The 22,671-nt window shown below is 34.7% G+C and overlaps 1 protein-coding gene across 2 annotated transcripts in view; it reads right to left on the reverse strand.

Moving 5' to 3' along the window:
* STXBP4 (syntaxin binding protein 4) overlaps positions 1-22,671 on the reverse strand; it is a 73,908-nt gene that overhangs the window by 33,124 nt on the left and 18,113 nt on the right. For both annotated transcript variants that reach the window (XR_775104.1, XM_010578672.1), the window contains exons 12-20: positions 20,428-20,510; positions 19,839-19,935; positions 18,342-18,454; positions 17,576-17,662; positions 15,976-16,041; positions 10,127-10,303; positions 7,974-8,090; positions 7,396-7,445; positions 6,109-6,242 (exon numbers count right to left, since the gene is read on the reverse strand). Coding sequence is in view for 1 of the 2 variants with exons in the window: in XM_010578672.1 (XP_010576974.1) it covers positions 6,109-6,242; positions 7,396-7,445; positions 7,974-8,090; positions 10,127-10,303; positions 15,976-16,041; positions 17,576-17,662; positions 18,342-18,454; positions 19,839-19,935; positions 20,428-20,510 (924 nt within the window). In the remaining variant the exon portion in view is untranslated. The remainder of the gene's footprint in view (positions 1-6,108; positions 6,243-7,395; positions 7,446-7,973; positions 8,091-10,126; positions 10,304-15,975; positions 16,042-17,575; positions 17,663-18,341; positions 18,455-19,838; positions 19,936-20,427; positions 20,511-22,671) is intronic.

Genomic DNA, 22,671 nt, shown 5'->3' on the forward strand with positions numbered 1-22,671 from the left:
AAAAAAAATCTTCAACCTTCAGGACTAGCAAAACTCTGAAATTTTCCACTGGATAAAACAGTTGATAAATTCTCTTTTGGTAAAACTCACCTCTTTAGTTGTTGAAAGTTTCAAAGAAAATAGATTTTAGTTTCACCAAATTAATATTTTCTAATGGAAGCACTGCCTCAGAAAATGTTTAATTTTCAAACAAACATAACCTCTTTATCTTTAAAGCATACAGCGCTGATTTTAAGATTTAATTCTTTTGCCAGTCAAAAACTATTAAAAAGGGGAGCTGTTCAGATGCATTCAGGATATACATTATATAATTTAATAGGTCTCTTCTATTTCTGATTTCAGTAATTCACTGAAATATTTATGGCCTTGCCAGAATAATGAATACAAAGAGTTATCTCTCTAGTTATCCGTTATGCTGCTCCTTCCCAAGCAGCTCTTCCAGTAAGGAAGAAAAGGTACAGTTCTAGTTTATTAGCTGAAAGAGTATTAGAAGTATGCTATCCTCCCAGTGCAGAATTGTCCCCACAAAGATGATCTTGCAGGAAATAATTTTCTATTTCTGATACTAAAAACATAAAAAGACAGAATGAGTTTCAGCAAATGCTACCAATCAGGCAATATCCTTGGGGTCAACAGAAGACTCATATTTTGATATTCAGCCTCTGCACCTTTAATATCACTAGCCTAATTAACAAAAGTCAGTTAGCCAGGGTATGCCTACCCATCTTACAATTAAATCTGGATTTTGATGTACAGACATAAACTGAAAAGGTGGGGGGGGACAGCCCACACTTACATGTCAACTTTTTCAGAGCTCTCCTGATGAACTACAGCCAACTACCTGTACAAAATTATAGCACTGTTGCATCTTTAATTTCAAGAACAAAATAGTAATAATGTATACAGCATTAATTCTGTTGTAATAAACAAACACACCAGGGCTGCAACAAATAAATAAAAGAAATATAAATACTTAACAATATTAGCTCTTCTCAAAATAGCAGATTGTTTTTTGCGAAGACTTGCTACTCTACCTTCTAACTTTGTTCCATCCACACTGTCAAAAGAATGGGAGGGGACAACTAACACTTTGCTGAATATGGAATGGTTTTGGCAATTGACCATAACATAGTTAAAAAAAACCTAAACTGAAAAAAATGGATAGATTCCATATTTCAGCTTTTAATGCCTGAGATGTAAGACTTTGTCTGTGGTCCAAAAATCAAAAGCAACTTAACTATCAAGAGAACGAGCACTAATGGATGCTGACCACCAGCAGTCTCCATTGCCTTCTTTCTATAGATAGTCAGCATGCAAGGAAAATGAATACAAAAACTGGGCAACTAAAATTCTGCCTGTAGGATCTTCATAATCAAGTGCATAGTGACTAGTAAGATCAGTATCAGTAAGGTAAGTGGGATTTTTGGAAGCTATATTAATTTGGAGACCATTTTAGTGAACTTCAGCATGATTGCCATGTGTCAGATCCCAGGCTGACAACAGATTAAAGGAACATGATGGGAAAAAATAGTTCAAGGTGCACTGCTTGAGTTCCTGCTGAGCAGAGAAGCAGGCTTCATAGCATTTAATGGATACTGATGACTGGGATTATATCAACAACAGCAAGGTTGTATTTTTGGATAGAAATTTCAGAGGCAGAGTGAGGAAATTAGCAGTCAAAATACTTGAAAGCTACATTATGCTAGTGCACATTTCAAAATGCCGATTGCCTGCTCTTTTATGAAGAGATAAGTATGTTCCAGGGTTAATCAGATTTTGGCCATTACCAGTACCAAGTGTATTTCTTTTCTAATTTTGTAACAGAAAAGAAGAAAATGCTTTCTCAATTCTTTTTAGCATGATTTGCACCATATGGTGTACTAAGTGCTACAGTTCTTTCACTAAGGCATTATTATCCTTTGTATGATGAAAGTAATTTTATGTCTTCAGGAGATGCTTGTATTCTACAAGGCAGAAAGGCCTCTCAAGACTTAATGTCTAAAAATAGCTTACAGTCTTTCAAGAAGATGAAGGATGAATCTTTCAAGGGATGACCTTGATTATTCTGTTTATTACTTTCCTATTTGCATTTTTGGATCTTGAGGATCTTGTAGTAGTAAGCACTGGAAAACAAGTTGGGATTTTTTTTTTTTTTTTTTTTTTTCCAAACAGAGTCCTCACTTGAAGAATCGCCAAACTGACTTCACATATCTGTCATTCAACCTACAAAGCTGAAAACCTATTTGCAGCATTATCACAAGGCAATATGTACTTGGAGATCTTCAGGAATACACTAAAATTCTTTAAACCTCTTCTCTCAGGCAAAATGTCGTGCTATTATGGAGGATGAGGACAGTTTGTGTGGCTAATTCATAAATATGTCACTTTGACCCAGTTGTCAAGGATGATCTTTAACAAGAGAAGCAGTATTCTTTTGGAAGAACACTCCACAACCTTGTCTTTGCACTGAGACTTTATTTCACATGTATTTTAAATGAATCGAAAAGATATTTTGGTTAGGGCTCCTTTACTTCATGTTGTACAAAATGAAGCAAATAATGAAAGAGAAGTTCTATTTAGAAGGTAAAATATATCACGATGGTTGCCCAGCTATATATTTTAATCCACTTAGCAATTTCAAAAATATTAACTCCAATTCTCTAAGAATTCATTAACAAATTATTATGCTGTGGACATCTTTCCAGAAAACAGGAAAACCTTCAGTCTGCAATGTAATGTCCATTATACTTTCTTCTTTGATGTATGATATTTACAAAATGCTACATACACAAGAGCCCCCTTTTTATGACAGCCCATCTGCAAGAAAACTGAAGATCACATGGGAAACATTTTGTGAGAATCTGGCATAGAGCACTGCAGACAGAATGCTATTAAATAGTTACTCTGCCTTAACTACTTTTTTTGAGAGAAATAGAGAGAGAGAAAGCGAGCAAGGTTTAAAGCTTTAATCTCATACACAAGCTCGTCAGAGCCCAAATCTATCTGTAATACTCTCCAAATCAGAATGAACTCAGAAGGATGACGTTCAATCTTTAAATCCTTCTCTGCAGAGCTATTTTTAACTCTCGGGTTCATAAAATGGATCCCTGCTGTGGCTCCAGAGCTTTCTAACATGTATCCTACCTATTATGTTTGACACAACCACATGTTACAATTCAGTTGCATTTAGAACTAAAAGTTTTCCTTGCACAATTTCCTGTGTAGTGTGATAGAAACAACTCAATGTGACAGAACTGTACCACTGTCATTGGTAGAAAACCAATTATCTTCTCTCCTGGCCACTGTTACTCTTTTTGCTTCCACCAGTAACTCTAATTCTAATATTCTGAACACTTTTGAACAATTTTTTTATCTTCTTATTTTGCTTTCTTCTCCATAGAGCGATGTAATAAATAAATGTTGCATAAATAATGTCAAATAAGACATTTTTAATATCTTGAAACATTTCCTCAACAAATATATTTATTCAGTCCCTTTCTAAATTAATTCCCAACCAATGTAAAAAGGCTATTCAAATCTTTGATTCAATGATTATTGTCAACCATAATTCACCTTTCCAAAAACTCCTGTAATGTGTCAGGCCATTTCTGTTCTATTTTTGCAAATCAGTCCATCTAAGCTGGATTAGAACTGAGATGGCTGCTCAACTATAGGTAAATACAATCAAAATACACAATCATTTCAATGATCTGAACAGGGGATCATATAATAAGCCACAGTTGTTTCTTAGATTTCTAACTGCATGCAGTTTATTACAGTAACTGCTCATGAACTAGCATAATTTTTACCAATGGGAACAGATTTCTGTTAATGACCCGAGGATATACATGTATCTCCAAATGAAACTGCAGGCTACATTCACTCCCTACAGCAATAAAATCTTCATTAAGACATTTTGATACATGTTCCTGTAAATTCAGAAGAATAACATTTTGTACACATTCCGGTATGAAAATAGAGCATTACAGTCAGGAAATTCTTCTAGTTTTACATGATTCTGGAAATATTCATATTCCTCATTTTGGCATTAATTTTCTGCTTTAAGTTTTCCAGGAAAAAATGTACCCTGGACTAACTTTATATTCTAATTATAGTTTGATGAAGGTGCACACTGAACTGACACTGAACCTGCACTGTCCTCCGGTGCTATGAATGATTTATTCTGCCAGTTCGCATCCAATTTTAAATAAAAATATCTATCTTCTTTGCTAATGAACTGATACCAGATTTGAAAGCTCTGGAGGATTTGCTTCCTCAAGGGCATTTCCTGACTTCAAAACTCACATTTAAAAATCCTTAACAATAATGCCTTGATTTTCTAAAAATTCGAAGAAATCTTCTCCTTCTGATACATCCTTCGTATCTTGGAAGAAGGATCTATATCTGTGTGGTTTAAGATACTGAGTTATTAAAGCTTATATTCCATAATCCTGTTGACTTAGACTGCTTTTGTTTAAAGCCCATTAAGGTAAATGAAAATACTCCCACCAATGAGTTTCAATGAGTTTCAGGTAATGTCTTTTGAGACAAGGAAACCCAAGTCCCTAGAATCCCATGTGATGCTTACTTCTGACTTCTTCCTCCTAATGTTTAGGTCAAGACGATCTTGAACTACAAGAAAGTCCTTGGTATATTGTTTTTGGAAGAGTGATGAATGCTATTAACAGAACCAAAAATATTTTTAATATTACACTTTCGTTTTTCCTTTCATGAGGTCTTTGCTAGAAAAAAAGCCTGTTGAACCCAAAAGTAAAGAGACTGTGTAAAAGGCAAGGGAAACAGAAGAACAAAAGTGAAAAGAAAGATTGAATCCACTGAGAGATCTCTAAATGATCTGCTCTGTGGCAGTAAATCACTGAAGTCTCCAATACCATCCACTGGCTTTACTGCACTCTGTAACAGGCGACTAATTTCAGCTTGCATAGAACTTATCACTTGCCCAGTCAGCCTTTCTAGAATGGGATGAAATGCATTGTGTACCTCTGAATTATTAGGTCTTTTCAGAAATGTCTACCTACTCCCAGGTTAAACCTCAGAAGAATAAATATTTTCTTGATTTATTAAACAACCGTATTCTTATTAAAAGCTAGTAAAAGAGGAACAAAATTCCTCTCTTTGGCTTAATATAAACAGAAGAAGTTTTCAACCGACAATTAACAAAACAACGTACATGCTACCAGATAAGGAAATATTCTTCCAGAAAAATGCATTGGGTATTTACGATCCAAAAAATATTTTGTGACTTCATTATAATTCAAAACACTGTTTGTTACAAAGATTTATTTAATTTACTTTTTTGTTCTTTGTTTACTCTCTATATTTTCTGTAAAAGTCTCACTATTATTTATTCCACTACCCTCAGTGAATTAGAAAATATACCGAACTTACTTAAATAAGGTCATTATTATTCCACCCATTTGACACGGGTAAAACACATGCAATAAACTATCCTGGGATATCTGCTTAAAGTTAAGGAGGAAATGCACTTACTATTTTAAGGGTATTAATAGGGAAAACCACTTCTAACTCTAAACAGATACTAGTTTTTCCTCATTCTGTATCAGTCCTAGGAAGTACTGACTAAATCTTAAGCAGCTAGAATTAAGACAGCTCTGTAATCTTGGAATGAAATGAAAAAATAATACAGTGAACCAATTCTACTGGGTGAAGCATACAACAGAAAAGTGGCCAAATCACCATATGAAAACAGTCCAATTGTAGGAGAAGGCTCTGACTGTGGGTAGGGTAAGTTTAGGTTATGGTAATGGTTAGGGTTAGAAAAACAAAGGGGATAGCCTTTAGCAGCAGCAGCCCTTTCCCTGTGTTTGTAGGTCTTCCACCATTCTGAAAGACACTGGACTCTGGATCCCCTACCTATACCACAGTCCTAACCCAAACCAAACAGAACCTCTACTCAGGATCCTTCTTCCACATTTAGGAAAAAAAGCCCACATGGTGATTACTGAAACATGCTACTCTCAGTTAGCAAGCAAGATGCTAAAGCCACAACATCTGACAGAAGAAAGGAAGTATTTATGCATGTGTATACATGCAGACACGCACACGAAGACACGCACACTGACTCACAATCTACTTCCAAAATGGCACGGACAGACTTGGCAAGGTCTCTCGCTTCTGCTGCAAGAGCTGTTGTGACAGTAGGTCCAATCCTTCCCAACCGTGCAAGAAGTGCTTTAGCAGACAATGTTGTTCTTCTGTCACTAAAAGAACAAAAAAGAGTGTTTATTTGTACGATTATGAAAGAAATGGTTATTTTAATAACGTAAACTTTGTATTTCTAGATTGGTTTTGGTCTCATTGTATGAACAAAAAAGATTCATAGTACCAAATTGATGAGTTTGCCTTAGAAGCAGTTCTGTCTGTACAATAAAGGTATTAGGAAAGTTCAATTCAAACAACATTCATGTCTCAAAACCTAGTGTCAAGAACTCAGTGGGTGTCAGGAAAGTAACTTACAAGTAATTTTCATATTAGCATTTAAGAAGGGACACAGCTTTAGGGGACCCAATTCTTATCTTTTACGCTGTTAGTGAGTCAGTTCGTCACCTTAGCTTTGTGTTTTATATTTCAATCCATTTACTAAAATAAAGTCTGTGAACTTTATAAAACATGCAACATTGCTCTTGTGTGGTGCCAGTGCAGGGAACTGCATTTAATTGATTAGGATTAGCATGTGAGAACACAGATATCTACAGTATAATAGATGATCTGATCCTGCAGGGTTTTTTTTGAAATAAAGTCCCAGCTAACTTCACTTAAATAAATTTGATTTCCTTGAGAGCTTTACTTTACTGTTACATAAATATTAATGGAAAGCTATCTGGGATATATAGGCACAATCATGCGGATATTCTGAAGGACCAAAGGCTGCTCTAAATCTTGTTGAATTTTCCTAGGTACATTTTTAAACAAGAAAAGTAATACAACTTAAATGGGTATACATGTTATCAATTTATTTATATGCTACTGGATTAATGATGATGCAAAATTTCTTGGGCAAATAAAAAAAAAAATTAAAAAAAAAAAATTATAACTGACTGTTAAGGTTCCTTGCAATTCTAACTAATCCTTAGTATGTTACAATTATTTTATGGAAGCATCCAGACAACCATAGCTATGTAATTACTAACAGTTTTAATTTGATTCTGAGGTTTTTAACGAAGCTGCATCCAGAAAGCCTAGTTTGTAATTCATGCCATTCCCTCTCCTCCAATAAAATGACACTCAGAAACATACAGCAAAAAATACAGGAAAAATAGCTACAAGACAGTTTTTGGAAACTTTGAAACAATAGTAGACTTTTTCAACATTCATATTGCCATTTCAATATTAATAACTATGCCATTTCATTACCTTAAAACTGTCGAGGAAGTAGAGTTATCTGAAAGTATTTCATGCACAACCTGTTGGTCATAGTCAAGAAGTTAACAATTTATAAATCGACACAGTCAAAAAGTTAACACCTTATTATTTCATGTTCTATTTGGGTGTGGGGGATTTGATTTGTAATTAAAGAGTCTAGTCTCTCCCAGCTAGAAGTGTAAAAGTAAAAACTAAAACACTATAACCCCTTTAAATGCAATAAATGTAACAACATAACTTTTTTTGTTTCATAACATTTCAAAATATTATCAAATATTACTTTTCCTGCCTTTCTCCTCTGGGAAATTTCACAGAAATTGGTATGAGTTTGTGAAAAATTAGATGAAAAAAATAATCTGATCAGTTTCATTTGTTTCGTATACAGCAAAACTTAAAGATTAAGTAAATTCCTACATAGATCTGCACACTTATACACCATCTTTATTTCTAGCAATGAAAGGATCTCTACAAACTGGTTTATAGTCGGTTTATTATGTTTATTGCTTAGAAACATCAACACAGAACTTTTCCAGATAAAAAAAATCACTAGAAATGAAAGTCAAAGTTACCTCTACAAATTGTAGCAATTTTTCAGTAGCCACCTCAAAGGTCTTCCTAGCTGATTCTGATTTCCGCAGCTGGCAGTCAAGCACTGTAACTCTCTTTCTCAAGTCTTGGATGTTATCCTGGGAAAGATATTTTAAGGCTTTTATTCTAATCATTTTCTCCCTTGGCTCACATAGATATATGGTGTGAATTGAAATGGATTTCTGAAATGTTTAACCTGCACTCTTTTCTACATTTCTGAAAAACATAGCTGCTCCTGAGGCAGGTATGCCTGATCTGCTAGTAAATCAGCTCCCAAACTGCAACAGATTTTTGGCAAATGATAAAAAGGTAAATTGAAATAGGCAGCTAACAACAGTAACAGGGCTAAAACTTAAGACCGTTTCAACTGATTCATGAATGGATCAAAACCACCAACCTGATGGTGACAGTATCTGTCAGCAGGGTGGCATAAATAATCAGCATGTGAACAAACTCAGTCCATGAGTTTCATCTGTACATCCTTTGGCCAACAGAGTAATTATGGCATATCTTGGAGAAAAATTACTCCCTAGGGTTTCTCTACATGCACTTATATAACCTATTGATTAGTGTTATGCATCGTTCTGTACTTCAGCTACGGAGAACGTGAGCCCCATTAGATCAAGTTCTGGAGGCTCAAGGTTTCAGCTTGAGCCCCTGGCACTGTTCATGTGAGAGGATCACAAGTAAAGTATTCACATGTATATGGGCATGTTTGTTTAGCTAAGTTGGCTGCTGAACAGAAGATCTAGACCAAAATACTCTCCAAAATTAAGAAAATGTCACTATCAGTAAAAATAAACTTTTACATCACTGTAGGCGATCTTTTCTGAAAGCCCATTACCTACCATAAAACTCTTATAAAAAACAAGCAAAACCTACGTATTATCTTTACTTCAAGCAAATGAGTAGACATAGTTGTTTGTATACACTGTACAAAGCAGCAGAATCATGGTCACTCTGAATGTCAAAGAATCTGTTGATTAAAACACCTTTCTTTGGTAATCTTGCTGTCCACTATTGGAGAAGGAGCTGGTAAACCTTCAGAGGGACCTCACTCTTTCATACTAAAAAGAGTATACTATAGAGTTGGTACCTACTTGATACTGCTTCTTTTGAATAAGAAATGCAGAGAATCACATCTCAACTGAGATATTCGAGTGCTCACTCAGAATTTCAGGAATTCAAGCTAGCATCTCGGTAACAAATCTCTAAGAAAGCAACCCACATGCTCTGAAGTTCTTTAAATTTTTATATTTATTCAAATCCTAGAAAACAGTGCTGCAAAAATACCTGACATAAAAGATGGGGCATCTTACTCAGATGCTCTGGAAGAAGAACTTCTAGTGTGAGTCATCTCATCACACACACAATTAGATGAGAGGCATTCCTCCCTGGGAGCTACATGTACTTGCTATGTTGCTTCTTTGCAAGCTTGTATACCATAGAGCTTGGTTTTATCTTTTAATACCTTGTAATATTGAATTAATTCTCATGATGAAATAAAGCAACATTTCAGAAGGCTTTCTTCATCAATTCATATGCATATCCATTTTTCATGAGAAAACCAAGGTAAACACACAAATGCCAAACTGTGTGGAGAAAATGGATCTGCAATTATGGGGAAAAATTTAAAAGTGCCTCAAATATTTTATTTCTTAGCATGTTTTGAAATGCCTCACTGGAGATGAAGTGGTTTTAAAATAGGAGGCAGGATACTGTTAGTACCATTTAAATGATTACCTTGATTAAATCTAAATTTACCTAAGAACAGTACTGGACTTTATACTGTTATTATTTGCCTAACAGAAACATACAAATATATGTATAGTCTTTAAAGACAATGTATCTGCAGTCCAGAAAGCATTCCATATTTTAACGCTTGAGATGTGCCATTTTGACCTATGACCCACATACGCTTCTAGCTCCTATTTTTCCAGCCCAAAGATATCTGGATAAAGGAAGACTCACACACTTCACATGACCCCCTTCACTACACATCATTCCAGTTATTGAATAATACAAGACAAACAGTGACCTACTTTAGAAAAGCAGATGAAAAGAAAATGAAAACAAGATACATGACAACAGCAAGGAAACCATGGTAACTACGACAGGCGACTGCTTTGCTTACTTTATTTTGGCCAGAATGATCAGTGAGCTGAGCCTTCAGCTCTACAATTTCAGCTTCTAAGAGGCGAATTACTTCTTCATAGTCCATCTCCATTCCACGAGCCTGCCTTTGTGCAGCTTCTGCAAGATGAATCCTACTTCGCAGGGCTCTTGTCTCTTCTACTGCTGCCTTGGCTTCCTATAGATGATAGAATTTAGCCGAAAAGTTACAACTCCAGCTAACAAAGAAGTACAGATTTAGCTCAAAAGTACTGGAGTTGGCATTAGAGCTACCTTCTAGTATTTATGGTCAGATGGTGCAATTGCTAATTTATAAGCGTATGATGTGCCAACAAAGAACAGGTATTTACAGAGAGAGATAATTTTCCTAACAGATTAAATCACGAATTCTACAATTACTGTAAATCTAATTGAATGAAAGGTTTTACAGAAATGCACCTGATACTTTTAATCTGCCCCATCACTTCTATACTAAAAAAGTACTTTAATGAGATGTTATTTCATTTTATTATTGCCTGAATTCACACTCAATTCAGAGTTCGCACACCATGTAGAGGGACTAATGTAAGTATTCAGTCCACACTGTTCTCAAAATAAGTGCTGTTCTTTATTTTTCTGCCTAGTTCCTTCTCTTATATCATTATCCTGTATTATCACAGAAAAGTGTTATATAGAATTTATATATAAATAATGTATGGAAAACAGGAAATTAGAAACTGTTAGCTTTTAGTTCAGCTAAAGTAATCCCTCAATGTAAAACCTCATTTCAAGAAGGATATTGCTCAGTTCATTTTACTACTGAATATTAGTTCAAGTTAACTTTGATTTGTAAATTTAGAAAGTCAAACTAAAGGTCTGGACAACAGATGAGTTTACACTAGGAAAAAAACAAACTGCTCATTAAAAATGTAGACATACAGGCTCACTGGCACCAAAACCAGTAAACCATCTTTCCCCTTAGCTTTTTATTAATCTGTGAAAAAAGTCACTTTATATGAATTTTCTGAATCATTAGTTATAAGCTTTAAGTATACAAATTCACAGAGCTAGAAATTCTTTGGACGAATTCCTCAGCTAAGGACACTTAGGTGAATATCCTACTCCTAGTCTACCTATTATACCTTATTATTATTATAAGGCTGGGAATGGGACTAGAAGGGAAACAGGTAGGGGTAGAGGAGAAACACACTATGAATCTACGATAAGTAGGAAATAACCTTCTAGAAACTAGGCTTGAAATCACTATTTCTGAAAAACCTAAATGACCAAATCTTCCTATTTTTGTGGAAGAAATTTCATATAATTTTTAACAGGTGTCATAATATAAATCTCTAGAGAGGTCAGTTAAGCTTACAGAAGCAGATTTATTTCTATTATTTCCTAACTTAGAAGCATTTGTTCTCTGCAGTCACTATCCTTCAAGTCAGGTTCTTCTATACTTTGTTATAATGTTTTTTCTGTAAAATGATCTACCAATCTCAGTTTCAGATTACTTTTAACCTGTACACTGTTACATATATATAGGGCATCATCTTCCTCATATTTACAATGGTTTTCCAATATAATACCGATTTAGATGATTGCCAGGGACATTCTGGTCTTAGAAAATAAAGTATTAGAAAAAGTAACCACACATGTAGCAAACAGCAACATCATTAGTGAATACAGATGACATTGGTGTTATATAGTTTAGAGGTTTCTGTTACAGGAACATAAGTGATAAGAGATAAATTTAAATAACCTTTAATTTGACAGCAAGTATAATGATTTTTAGTTTTTTTTCTTTTGGAAGCACAAAGCATTAGATGAGCCTGTTCTACATGACGATCACCTCCACCTGGAAACACAGACTAGTCAACAGCTTATTGCTGCATGCCTTTCTGTTACTCGGCTAGTTCGTTTTACAGTTGTCTGTTTGCACAGCACTAAAAGCAGTTCAAGGGGTCATTGCTGAAAGCACTCACTGAAAGACCCCCAGAACAATCCACCCCTCCTGCAAGCAGCTCATACCAGTTCTTTTTCCTAGAAACAATTCGGAGAACACAGGGGCTTCTAAGAAGTTATGAATCTACAGAAGTAGAGGTCAAAAATACTGCCTCTGTAGATGACATTTTCTTGCCCCGGTAACAAACAATGTGACCCAACAGCCAGAAAAGCTGGCCTTACTGATACAAAGGATGATTTGGTAGTCTTCAGTAGCAAAGGTATCCCTCAGTAATAGGCTGGAGGTGGAAAAAGAGTCTTGCAGACAAAAAAGAGAAGATGCTCTGGTATTAAGTTTGACTAATATAAAAGAACACAGAGGCTTTGACAAAGAGTGGCATCTTAAAAATGCACACATAGGAATTATTGAAATAAACTGACATCAGAAAAGTCATGGGAAAATTGCTATAATGAAAAGGGAGGTCTTCATTTCGAAATAAGACCTCCTTGAGATAAAGGTTTAATCTCTTATAATCCAGAATTGCCTTTACTCCTCCATTGTTTTTTCAGAAACCCAATTGTTGAATATTAATTTCTCTGTAATAGCAGACTAAGTATGACCAGATTTCAACAGTGAAAGACCTAAAGGAATAATTAATGAACAATGGATTCTTACATTACAATGAAAAGATTATCTACACTGAACCAGAATTAGCAAAACTTTCTGACAAACCAGAGCTGTTTGCTAGAGCAGGGAGGCACAAAGGGTAACAATACCATCAGGTTTCCCAGTTCTACAGTTACTGAAGCTGGCACTGCGGTGACTTGGTGGGTTCTCTTACTTATATGCAGGTAAGGGGCCCCCATCAGTGAAGAACAGATGGATTACAGCATGCTTCAACAACATTTTCTCTTGTCCCATTCGACTGCTTGTATGAAGGAAGACGCAACAGAAATGGAATCTGCAGCTGCTAATATTTAATCTATATAAATGCCTGATGGGACCATTTGTCCTAATCTGGTATGAAGCCACTACAACAAATAAGAAACTGCAGGAGGAGAGAAACTGAATCCTTAACAGAATAAATTTCAAGGTACAGGTTTCTTTCAAAGCCAGGTTCTATTTCTTCTCTGGATAAATTCAAGTGTCAGGAGAGGGTTTTATCTGAGTAATATTCCAGCCACCACAAACACAGGAACAAAGGTATTCTTTCAAACTACATGAAAAATTGTAGTTACAATTCAATTATGTTTATTCATTAATTCTACAAAAATTGTATGCTGAAAACATCCTTTAAAAGAACTTTGAGTATCTTTACTATATATTCAAATAAAAAGGCTAATGAAATAAAAAATAAATCCAATGCTTCTTTCAGGCAGGGGGAAATAAATTACATATTGCTTCCAAAATAGCAGCCATTCAAGTCTAGTCTGCAAAGCACCTCTCTTCCCCTTAGAAAACATAAGCATAGAATAGCAATTCTTAGCCCTATGAAATACAAGCACAGCAGTATGGGATACCACAAACAATATCCTATCTTTATGACCTTTGACATTTACTATGTTTAGCTGAGGTGCTTCAGCTGACCATAACTGCATTAAAAAAAAGCCTCTAGTAAAGAAATCATTTCAGGTTGGTATGACCCAGGACTTTCAGGCAGCACAGAATACAGTCAAACTTGTCCAGGAAGATAGAAGACATCGTTACAGATCTCACATTCACAGTGTTGACAAGACTTCACGTACTCAAAAGTGCCTTTCTATGTTTTGTGCCAATTTCAGCTTCCATACGATTTCAAGGAAGACTTAAAGATAGTGCTATATCAAAATCTCAAAGTAAAGATCTATAAACTAAGGTATTTTAATTGTCATAGACCAATAATCGAAAATAATTACTACCTCATTTCAAATTTAGCAATATTTCTAATCTTAAGAGTTTGTTTATCCTGTTAGCTACTGATTCAAGCACTTTTTAATGAATTGGTACTAACAAAACATGTTCATTAACCAGAATATTTGTATGCCTGTCCTAATTAAGCTGTAATCTCTGTGATTCACAATTAGTAGACAATAGAAATACCACAAAAGATAGCTCAATATATGACTGGTACCCCATATCCTTATTTAAAACCTTTTTGGTTCTTTTTCAGGAAAGCAGTGATTTTAAAAAAATGTTTAAATTGTACTGAATTCAGAAGACCTTAAGCACATAACTTAAGTTTGTTTGTTTGTTTACTTTTAATCAGGCCATTAGGGCTCAGTATTGTACTTATTAACTCATTTCACTAACTTCAGCTCAAGCAGGAATGCATTATCATAATTTAAATGGCAACTTGTACTGTAAGTAGCTTATTTTTTTTAAACTTCATATCACCATGAATCTCAGCATCAACACTGGTTCTGAACTACAGAAATATAGAGAAAACACTTGAAAATGCACCAAGTACAAACAGAACTAAAATTTCCATTAAAAGCCTGCTTGTATCTCCTAAAAATAGGTCACACAGTGCTGTAATTACATATAATTTATCATTTCTCTTTCATTTCACTACATGAAACCTTTTCAACAGCAGTTACTTAAAACGCTTACTAGAAAATCAGAATATTTATCCCCTGGAGGTTTACTGCAAAACTGACCTTCACTATCACATGACAGTACTTGAGAGAAAAATAAAAGTATGAGGACCTCACGTGGTAGAAAATTGGCATTGCTGCCACTTAAAGCATTTTAAACCAGCTTTGCCCAAGTCTACCTTCCCAGGAAGAGCAGGTATGTGAACTGAAACTCTCGATGCTGAGGACCTGATGTCCATACTGTTTGCATTTTGGGGTTTGTACTTTGTACTAGCTTTAGTCTAGTCTAGACTGATAGACTGAACATCTGCTCTAGTCTAGAGCAACAGACTGAATACCCATTAGCAAATGGAAACATGAGGTGCACTACTGGAACATACTTCCAGCTAAATTTTATCACAAAAAGAATCCAATTTATTTCCCTGCTGTCCCACAGTGTATAGAGGGCAACATCACAATATTAATGGAAAAAGCTTTCAAGCAGTTCTCTTATAATCAAAAAATAAAAGGTGATAAAGAAGGTGCTGAACAATCTACATATAGGAGCAAAAACATAAAACTAATCTTTATATAATAGTACACAGGAAGATTTTTAAACTGCATCTTGCATTTTTACATATGACATCTGATGGAACAGATAGCCATGAGAAACCTACATGGAATACGTGTAGCAGTACAGGAGAGAAGAAAGGCAGCCAGCTCATAAGAAGAAAAGAGCTGACAGGATGATGTTCAGTAGAAGCAGGAAACAGGAGTTTTGAATCCAGGCTATAAATGACATGACACTTAACATTTATTTGGAAATCTCCTCTAAAAGACACAAGAAAGCTTAATTTCATAAGAAACTCTGATTTCTTCTCTCATAATTATAGATAGATAATGGAGACAGAAACAAGACATTCCTCACAAAACACTACCATTTTTTTCCTGATAAATTCCAGGTATTGTCAAGTGCATCTATTTTTTCATACTTAAAACTCTGGTTGACATATAAAGTAGCTAACGTTAGGACTGTAGATTAGGCACGCTGTTGCCTAAGAACAGCAAAATCAGTTCAAGAACACTTAAGACCAGAAAGGTACTATTACATTATTGTCTAACATATCTGATCCAGCTTGTATTATGGTTCCTACCTCAATTCAACAGCAGAGAAGTATGATTGCTCCAAAAAAACTTAAGGATCAATATTCTCCAATTCTAATCAAAAGCTTTGTAGTAACAAAAGAACCGACTTTGTGTTGAAATCAGTGTGAAAGTATAGTCTATATGAGCATCAAGAAAGAAGTGCTCCCTTCTCCCTTCCACAAAAAACAGTAAAAAAAAATATTTTATTTTTAAGAAACTTCAACATACTTGCTTGACTATTTGTAGCTCCTCTGTTAACTGTTTCTGTAAATTCACAGATTCTGACAATTTTTCCTGTTTAAAAAAAAAAAAAGGAATAAATAATTAAGGCTGAAAGATAAAGAGTTTTTATTCCTAAAACCCAGTTAGCTCTTTCAAAACTACAGGTAGGAATACTTAACTTCTATCAATGTACTTCCTGCCTTCTGCACAACTACTATGTTTCTAGGCCACAACATATGTCTGCTAATAATGTTGTATAATCAGAAACACACATATTAGAAAAGTTCTGGTGGAAATAAATAATCAACAGCTTTTATAAAATCTGTGACAAAACCAAATTTTAATCTCTAAAAGCTAGTTTTTCAGAGAGTTCATTCATACTGTTTAAGGTCCTGGAGCATCTGAGGATTATTTACTGAACATTCCTGTGATATAAGTAAAATACACATTTGAAGTCTCTTGTTACCTAGCCACCTAACAAATGAGCAGAATAAAAACTTTTCTGTGGCTTTAACAGATTGCTGTACAACCTAATATTCACATCAACTTATTTTAAAGCATTGTACATCTGACCATTCTTTCACTCACCTACTGATACCAGAAGCCTGTAGGTACGCCACTTTCAGAAGGTTAAAAGTTCTAACAAAGTTTTAAAAACAAAAGTGCTCTAAAAGCATGAAGATTCTTATACTGAGTCAGACCAATGGTATTTCTCACTCAGGATCAAGTATTTGACTGTGGATTTTTAAGGGAAGAGTATAAGAAATGAGGTAATTATAGATCGATCATCGCCAGTTTTTGACATCAGCAATTTAGGGACTCATGATAAGTATTCACTACTTCAATGTAAATCATGTTCTTTCTTTTCAGTGCAAAGTTTCCAGAAGAATCTTTGTGCACAGAATGAAGAACAGATCTTTGGGCACATCAACCCAATGTTTTTGTAACTACAGCAAGAAAGAATTTTTTTGGACCAGGAGGCAATTTCTAGAATTGCCTATATCCTGGGATCAATTTTCCAGTCCTGTGCAAAGATAAGAGTTGGGTACGCTGAATACAGAACCAGAATTTTTTATCTTTTGGCTTGTCAAAAAAGAAATTCAGGAGCATAGGACTGTGCTTGTCACCCAGGGTATTAAGAAACAATAAATATGTTTGTTGCTTTAGGGCTCGCATATTTTGTAATGTCTGTGAAAATATGTATTAATTTTGCAAACAGATTAATTTATCCTCCAGTTCCGACTTCTTTCAAAAGTATTAGCATATGCTCAGACACTGCGGTTACTAGGATTGCACATTTCTAAATAAAATTGCTATGCAAATCAGTCACTTCTCCAAATTCACTTTTGTGAAATGTCTGCTTAGTCTCATTTCTCTGTGAATCAGATTAAAAAGCAAGATTATTTAACAAATAAGATTCACTCTCTCCAGAAATATATTGTAAGCATATAATCTTCAAACATAATTAGGACTGTTTGCTCTGCCTTTTTATTTATTCATCAAAAATTGCACATAAGATTCAGAAGAAAAACAGTAAATTACTATATACACTCAAAAAGAAATTAATCTCCTGAATAATTTAAAGCAAATAAGAATTAAGTATTACCTTTAATTTACTCATTTCTTTTAAAGCTTCATTTCTTTCTTCCTTAAGCCTTTCCATGTCATCCTCCAAAGAATCACAGGTTACAAACTGTGTGTATTTAAATACGTAAGGTTAAGAGTGTATTGCTAACTGTATCTTCCATAATCTTTAACATCTTATCATAAAATATATTGTTAATAAAATGAGAGGATAATCTTAATTTTAAAATAACTTAAAGCACTGAAAATACTAAAAATGTTTAAGAAAATTCTGACCAACTTATCTTCCAAATGAACAATTATTTTTCCTGTTAAAAAGGATTAATACAAGTATTTTTAGAAGTACCAAGAATACAACACTAATAGCCCCTGTTTTCTTCAATATTTTAAATAATACGTAATTTTATTTTAGTATTCCTATGCTGCCAAATGCTCTTTCTTAAAGTCACTTCTAGAATAAAGTGATGTACACTGTAGCAGTAGTTCAAATCACTGGGCCCAATAATTGTTTATCACTCACACAGGTAGTAGCAATATGTATTCCATTAAGAAACCTCAGTAAATCACTGTTGTCCACACGTAATAACAAATCCCAACATAATTACGTGAATTGCTTTCTGCAAAGTAGGTTGCTTTAAAAAGCTTTACAGAAACTAGGTTATCTTAAAGAACACCATGATATGGAGCTGTTGTAAACATCTGCCCAAGATTTGGAGTAATCTTAGATATAATAAACTCTCCAATAATCTCCTTCCAACAGTTAAACACTGTACAGCCACATATTTTACCTGTGAATCCAGTAAGCTGGCAATTTCATTGATCCCAAATGTTACAGATTTTTGGCCATCATCTGTTGCATTCAATTGCATAGAGAACAGATTCCTTGAAACTTCAATGAAATCTAAAAAACAGTTTAGATTTTGCTGCTGTAGTTCACAAGTTCAGTTTAGTAGCAGTATCACTAGGTGCAACACAATTACTAATATCGCAATGTATGGCTACTCTTTTATAAACGCAGCATCTGCCCTCCAGAAGCTTTCTAAAGGAAAATATGAAAATCAGACACATCTCTGAACAGAAACATTTGGTAAAGCTGGTAAGAATAAGAGTAAAAATGTACAAAACAGGTCTTGGGATGAAATATCCCTGAATCAAGTTGTGAAGGAGAAAACAAAACAAAAGGTGGTGTGAAGTTCACCTTCAAAGTACCTGGTTAGAGATGCCCTATGTTTGGCAGACCCTCATGAAAAACTAAAAGAAATCTGCACACCTGTTATACACCTGTCCTTCCCAATGAATTGACTTTACTAGAGGAGATACAGTGTCTCTGCAGGAAAAAGAAAAAATTCCGTGCTAGCTCACACCTCATAGTTTCCTTTAAATCCCTGATAGAGACCTGGTAAAATTGATGTTGACCGAGTTGAAAGTTTTAAATACAAACACTACAGCACTCCCAATCAACATGGCCTGGATTATCCATTCATTTTGAATGTATTAAAAGAAAAAAAATACTCTGTTACGTATGACAGAAAAGTGGAAATATAAAGGTCACTTTGTTTATACCACATAAAATCTGATGGAAGATCCCGTATGTTTCTTGATAAGGTACTTAAAAATCCAGTGTCTTTTTGGATGGTCAAGTCAAGAAATTATTTTTCATATACTAGTGTATGATGCTGGTTTTTGTAAACTTTAGGAAAAGTGAAATTTCCATCAGTTTTAGCATCAGAACCATCATATGTCTCACAGTTTATGAGAAATATTCTTAAATTGTTAGTGTCACCTACCAAAATTGTCACAACCAACAGAAGCGGCTCATTCGCATCAGAATTAGATTTAGCTAGAAGAAGAATCACGATTGTCTCCATGTAAACCTCTTCTATGTGCAATAGTTGCAACGTTCTTGCTTCTCACAAACTGAATAAGTTAATAATCTCTCAGTTCAGTTGCTTCAGGAAGTCTCTTTAACCATCAATACTCTCCCAAGTAATTTTTGGAACAATTACAGTACCCTATTGTCGAGGCAAAAACTTAGGAATTTGAGCACAAACCCAAAACTTTCTCAAGGCTGCTCTTAATTAGATAAATTTGTGATTTGCTTTCCAATTACTTAGTTTCAGAATTCCAAGCTTATTTTTACACAGTAGAATAAGGTTCTTGCCTCAGAGTATCATTTTATTTGCAGTAGCAACCCAATGCTGACAGAAAATGTATTAATGGTTGTTATCTATCATTTCTGTATTTCTACATTTCATTGTTTTCCATGGTAATTAACAAATTATTACCTCCAAAAGACACTGTTCCTTTAGAATCTTTCTGAAGTTGCTGCCTTAGGGCTTGCTGCTGTTCATCCGTGGGCTGAATCCCGAGATAATTCAATGCCTGGAAAGAGAAAACTTATTTTGGAGAAAAAAAAGAAAGGACTAGGGATAATGACTGCAGGGACATGGGGGAGTAATTAAAGAGCTATACTTCAAAGAGCCTTTGTATCATAGTACACTCTCACTGACAACACTTTTATTCCAGAGACACTCTGTGACTTTTCCTTCTAATTGAGAGATATTCAGATATTATTTAACCTTGAATACAGATGAGTGTAATAAGCAAACCCCTTTGTCCTTAATAACTGCCTTAAAAATCCTGAGGGATATTCAGATTCCCAGAAGAGTTAATCAGTAATTAGATTAACAAAAACAGTAATTTGCCCAATATATAAAATGAAATATTGGCCTGCAATCTGAAAGAACTATCCAAACAGAAAATTTAGTCTGTAATTTATACCTTAAAGTTTGTCCGCCTAAAAATATTCTCCAGATGTTTTACATGCATCATGAAGGGGGAGAAAGGAAAACTCAAAAGATTTTAAGTATTTACCCTCTCCAGCTTTTCTGCTTTGAGACGAATAGTAGAGTTCCTTCCTTGTAGCTCATAATCGTCATTCTGGCTGGGGGCAATAACTAAGAAGAAAAAAAATTAAAATTAAATGTAACTACTGCTTTGAAAAATTTGTTCTAAAGCTCTGCTCATCAAACAGATGCCAACTAAATACCACAAATAAATGTTAATATTTAGATTGACTTTTTTTTTTTAAAGGACATAATTATAATAAACAAAAATCACTTAAACCATTTTTTCACATCAAAAAGTGACAAGTGGCAAATTAGCAGAAAGAAACCAGGAATAACTTTGAGCGATCCATCAAGCATATGGCTTAGACTTGTGATATTTTCTCTTCTCTCAGAGATACACAGTTACTCTGGAAACAGAAGGGGAAACACACTTGTGAATTCCGAGAAAGACCTTCAAGACACACCCTCAGCATAATCATCAGTTCCCAAAACCATATCTAGTGATCTAGAAAACACTGTGGAAAGAGAGGGAATGACCTGTTGCCAACTAAGGGCTGTGTGGAGGTAGCTTAGACTGAATTCCAGCAGGCTCCTCAGTATTTTTTCCTGGGGAGGAACTCTCTTCCAAGAACTACCATCCATTAAGCCATCATCCATCATCCCCTCCCCTCCAGTCCTTATAGTCAGAAATACAAGTCTGCATAATTTTAGCTAGTTGCATTACTAACTTATGGTGCATCTATTTTATTTCCAACATACAGAAATAATTAAGCTGAGGAAAGGAAAAGAAGCTAGCAGTACTAAGCACTCCATATGCAAGATTTCAGAATAATTGCTTTTTTTGTTGGGTGCGCTTAGTTTTAATGGAACTTGAGAAATGCAGTGACAGCTTTGTCATGCTTCAGACACACCTGTGGATACAACACAAGCAGCAGCAACCTTTGGAAGCCTTTGACCATAGACAGTAGGCAAAAGGAGCAGTTAACTATCAATTTCTTTGGATTTTAGATGTATGTAAATAGAACAAATCCATTGACTTGTTTTTTGCAGAAGAAAATAGAATACTTGTTTGCATTCATTATTTATAAATGCAATTTAGATCTTAATTCATTATTTAATTAATGGACTAGAGAGGTACTGAAACCAAAACCAGCATTTGAAAACTAAGGGATCTTGCAGTTTTGAGATTCTCTCTAAAGGAACAGAAGGAATCACACAGAATTCTTTTTTTCTTTTTTTTTTTTAGTTTCACAGCATATCTGTTTCCAAGCTCAAAGTAATTTACATTCTCTTTATATGCCAAAAGCATAAACCAAAACATCTTGAAAATCTCTGACACTAACACCTCTCACATGCTATATTAAATTCTGAAGACAGTGGGCTAGAACCTCAGCTGAATTGGCACACTTCCTTTCAACTCAGAACGAAAAAGCCTTGTGTATGAGTTTTGGAAGAATTTCTCAAAATTATGCTCATTCTTCTTACAGCATTAAAAAAAAAAAAAAAAATCTAAGAGCTACTTTACTTTTGCAAGGTCATCTTTGAAAGGTTATCCTTGAAAAAGGGCAGCATGAGAGAAGTGGCAGCTTTGACAAAGAATGTGCTATTAATTATGACTAAAAAGAAAAATGACAAGAAACAGTACAAACCAGAGCTGCAAGTATTTCTGCTTTCCATTCTACTAGCTACATTATTCAGATATGTTAAGAAACTGTGGCCTTCTTGGTCTCTTTAAGCATCAATGAAGCTCCTGTGTATTGCATTTTATTAACCAAGAGTCTTATATTCTGAATATATTAAAAAATAGCCTTTTGTCTTGTTCCCCTGATTTAGTTGTGGTGTTTTTCATGATTAATATGAAAAAACTGTGTGATCATTAAACTCCAGCTGTATTCAATACTATAACCTTTCCAGTTTCAAAAGTTCACATTCAGTCAGCTCACCCTTCAAGCAAGGAAGCCAACTGGTCAGATTTGCAATAAGTAGACTGTTTCATTTAAAATTAGGATGTCTAATATGGGCCATTATAAACACAGGTACAATTTAAATAACATCAGTGGAGTGACATCTAGAATGAATCAGATCCTGTATGTTTGTCTTCCCTCTTCTCAGTATATTAGACCTCAAGTTGAGAAGCACAGGTTATGCTTACTTACTACCGCCTGAAGGAAAAGAATATAGTTCAGGTCTTCATACAGAAATACAGAACAGAATCAGTTATATTACTGTGTCAACTGAGACCCTCATTATTATGTCAGACTACTGCATT

Source organism: Haliaeetus leucocephalus, unplaced genomic scaffold (genome assembly GCF_000737465.1).
Source record: "Haliaeetus leucocephalus isolate CR32 unplaced genomic scaffold, Haliaeetus_leucocephalus-4.0 Scaffold646, whole genome shotgun sequence".
NCBI classification, from domain to species: Eukaryota; Metazoa; Chordata; class Aves; order Accipitriformes; family Accipitridae; genus Haliaeetus; species Haliaeetus leucocephalus.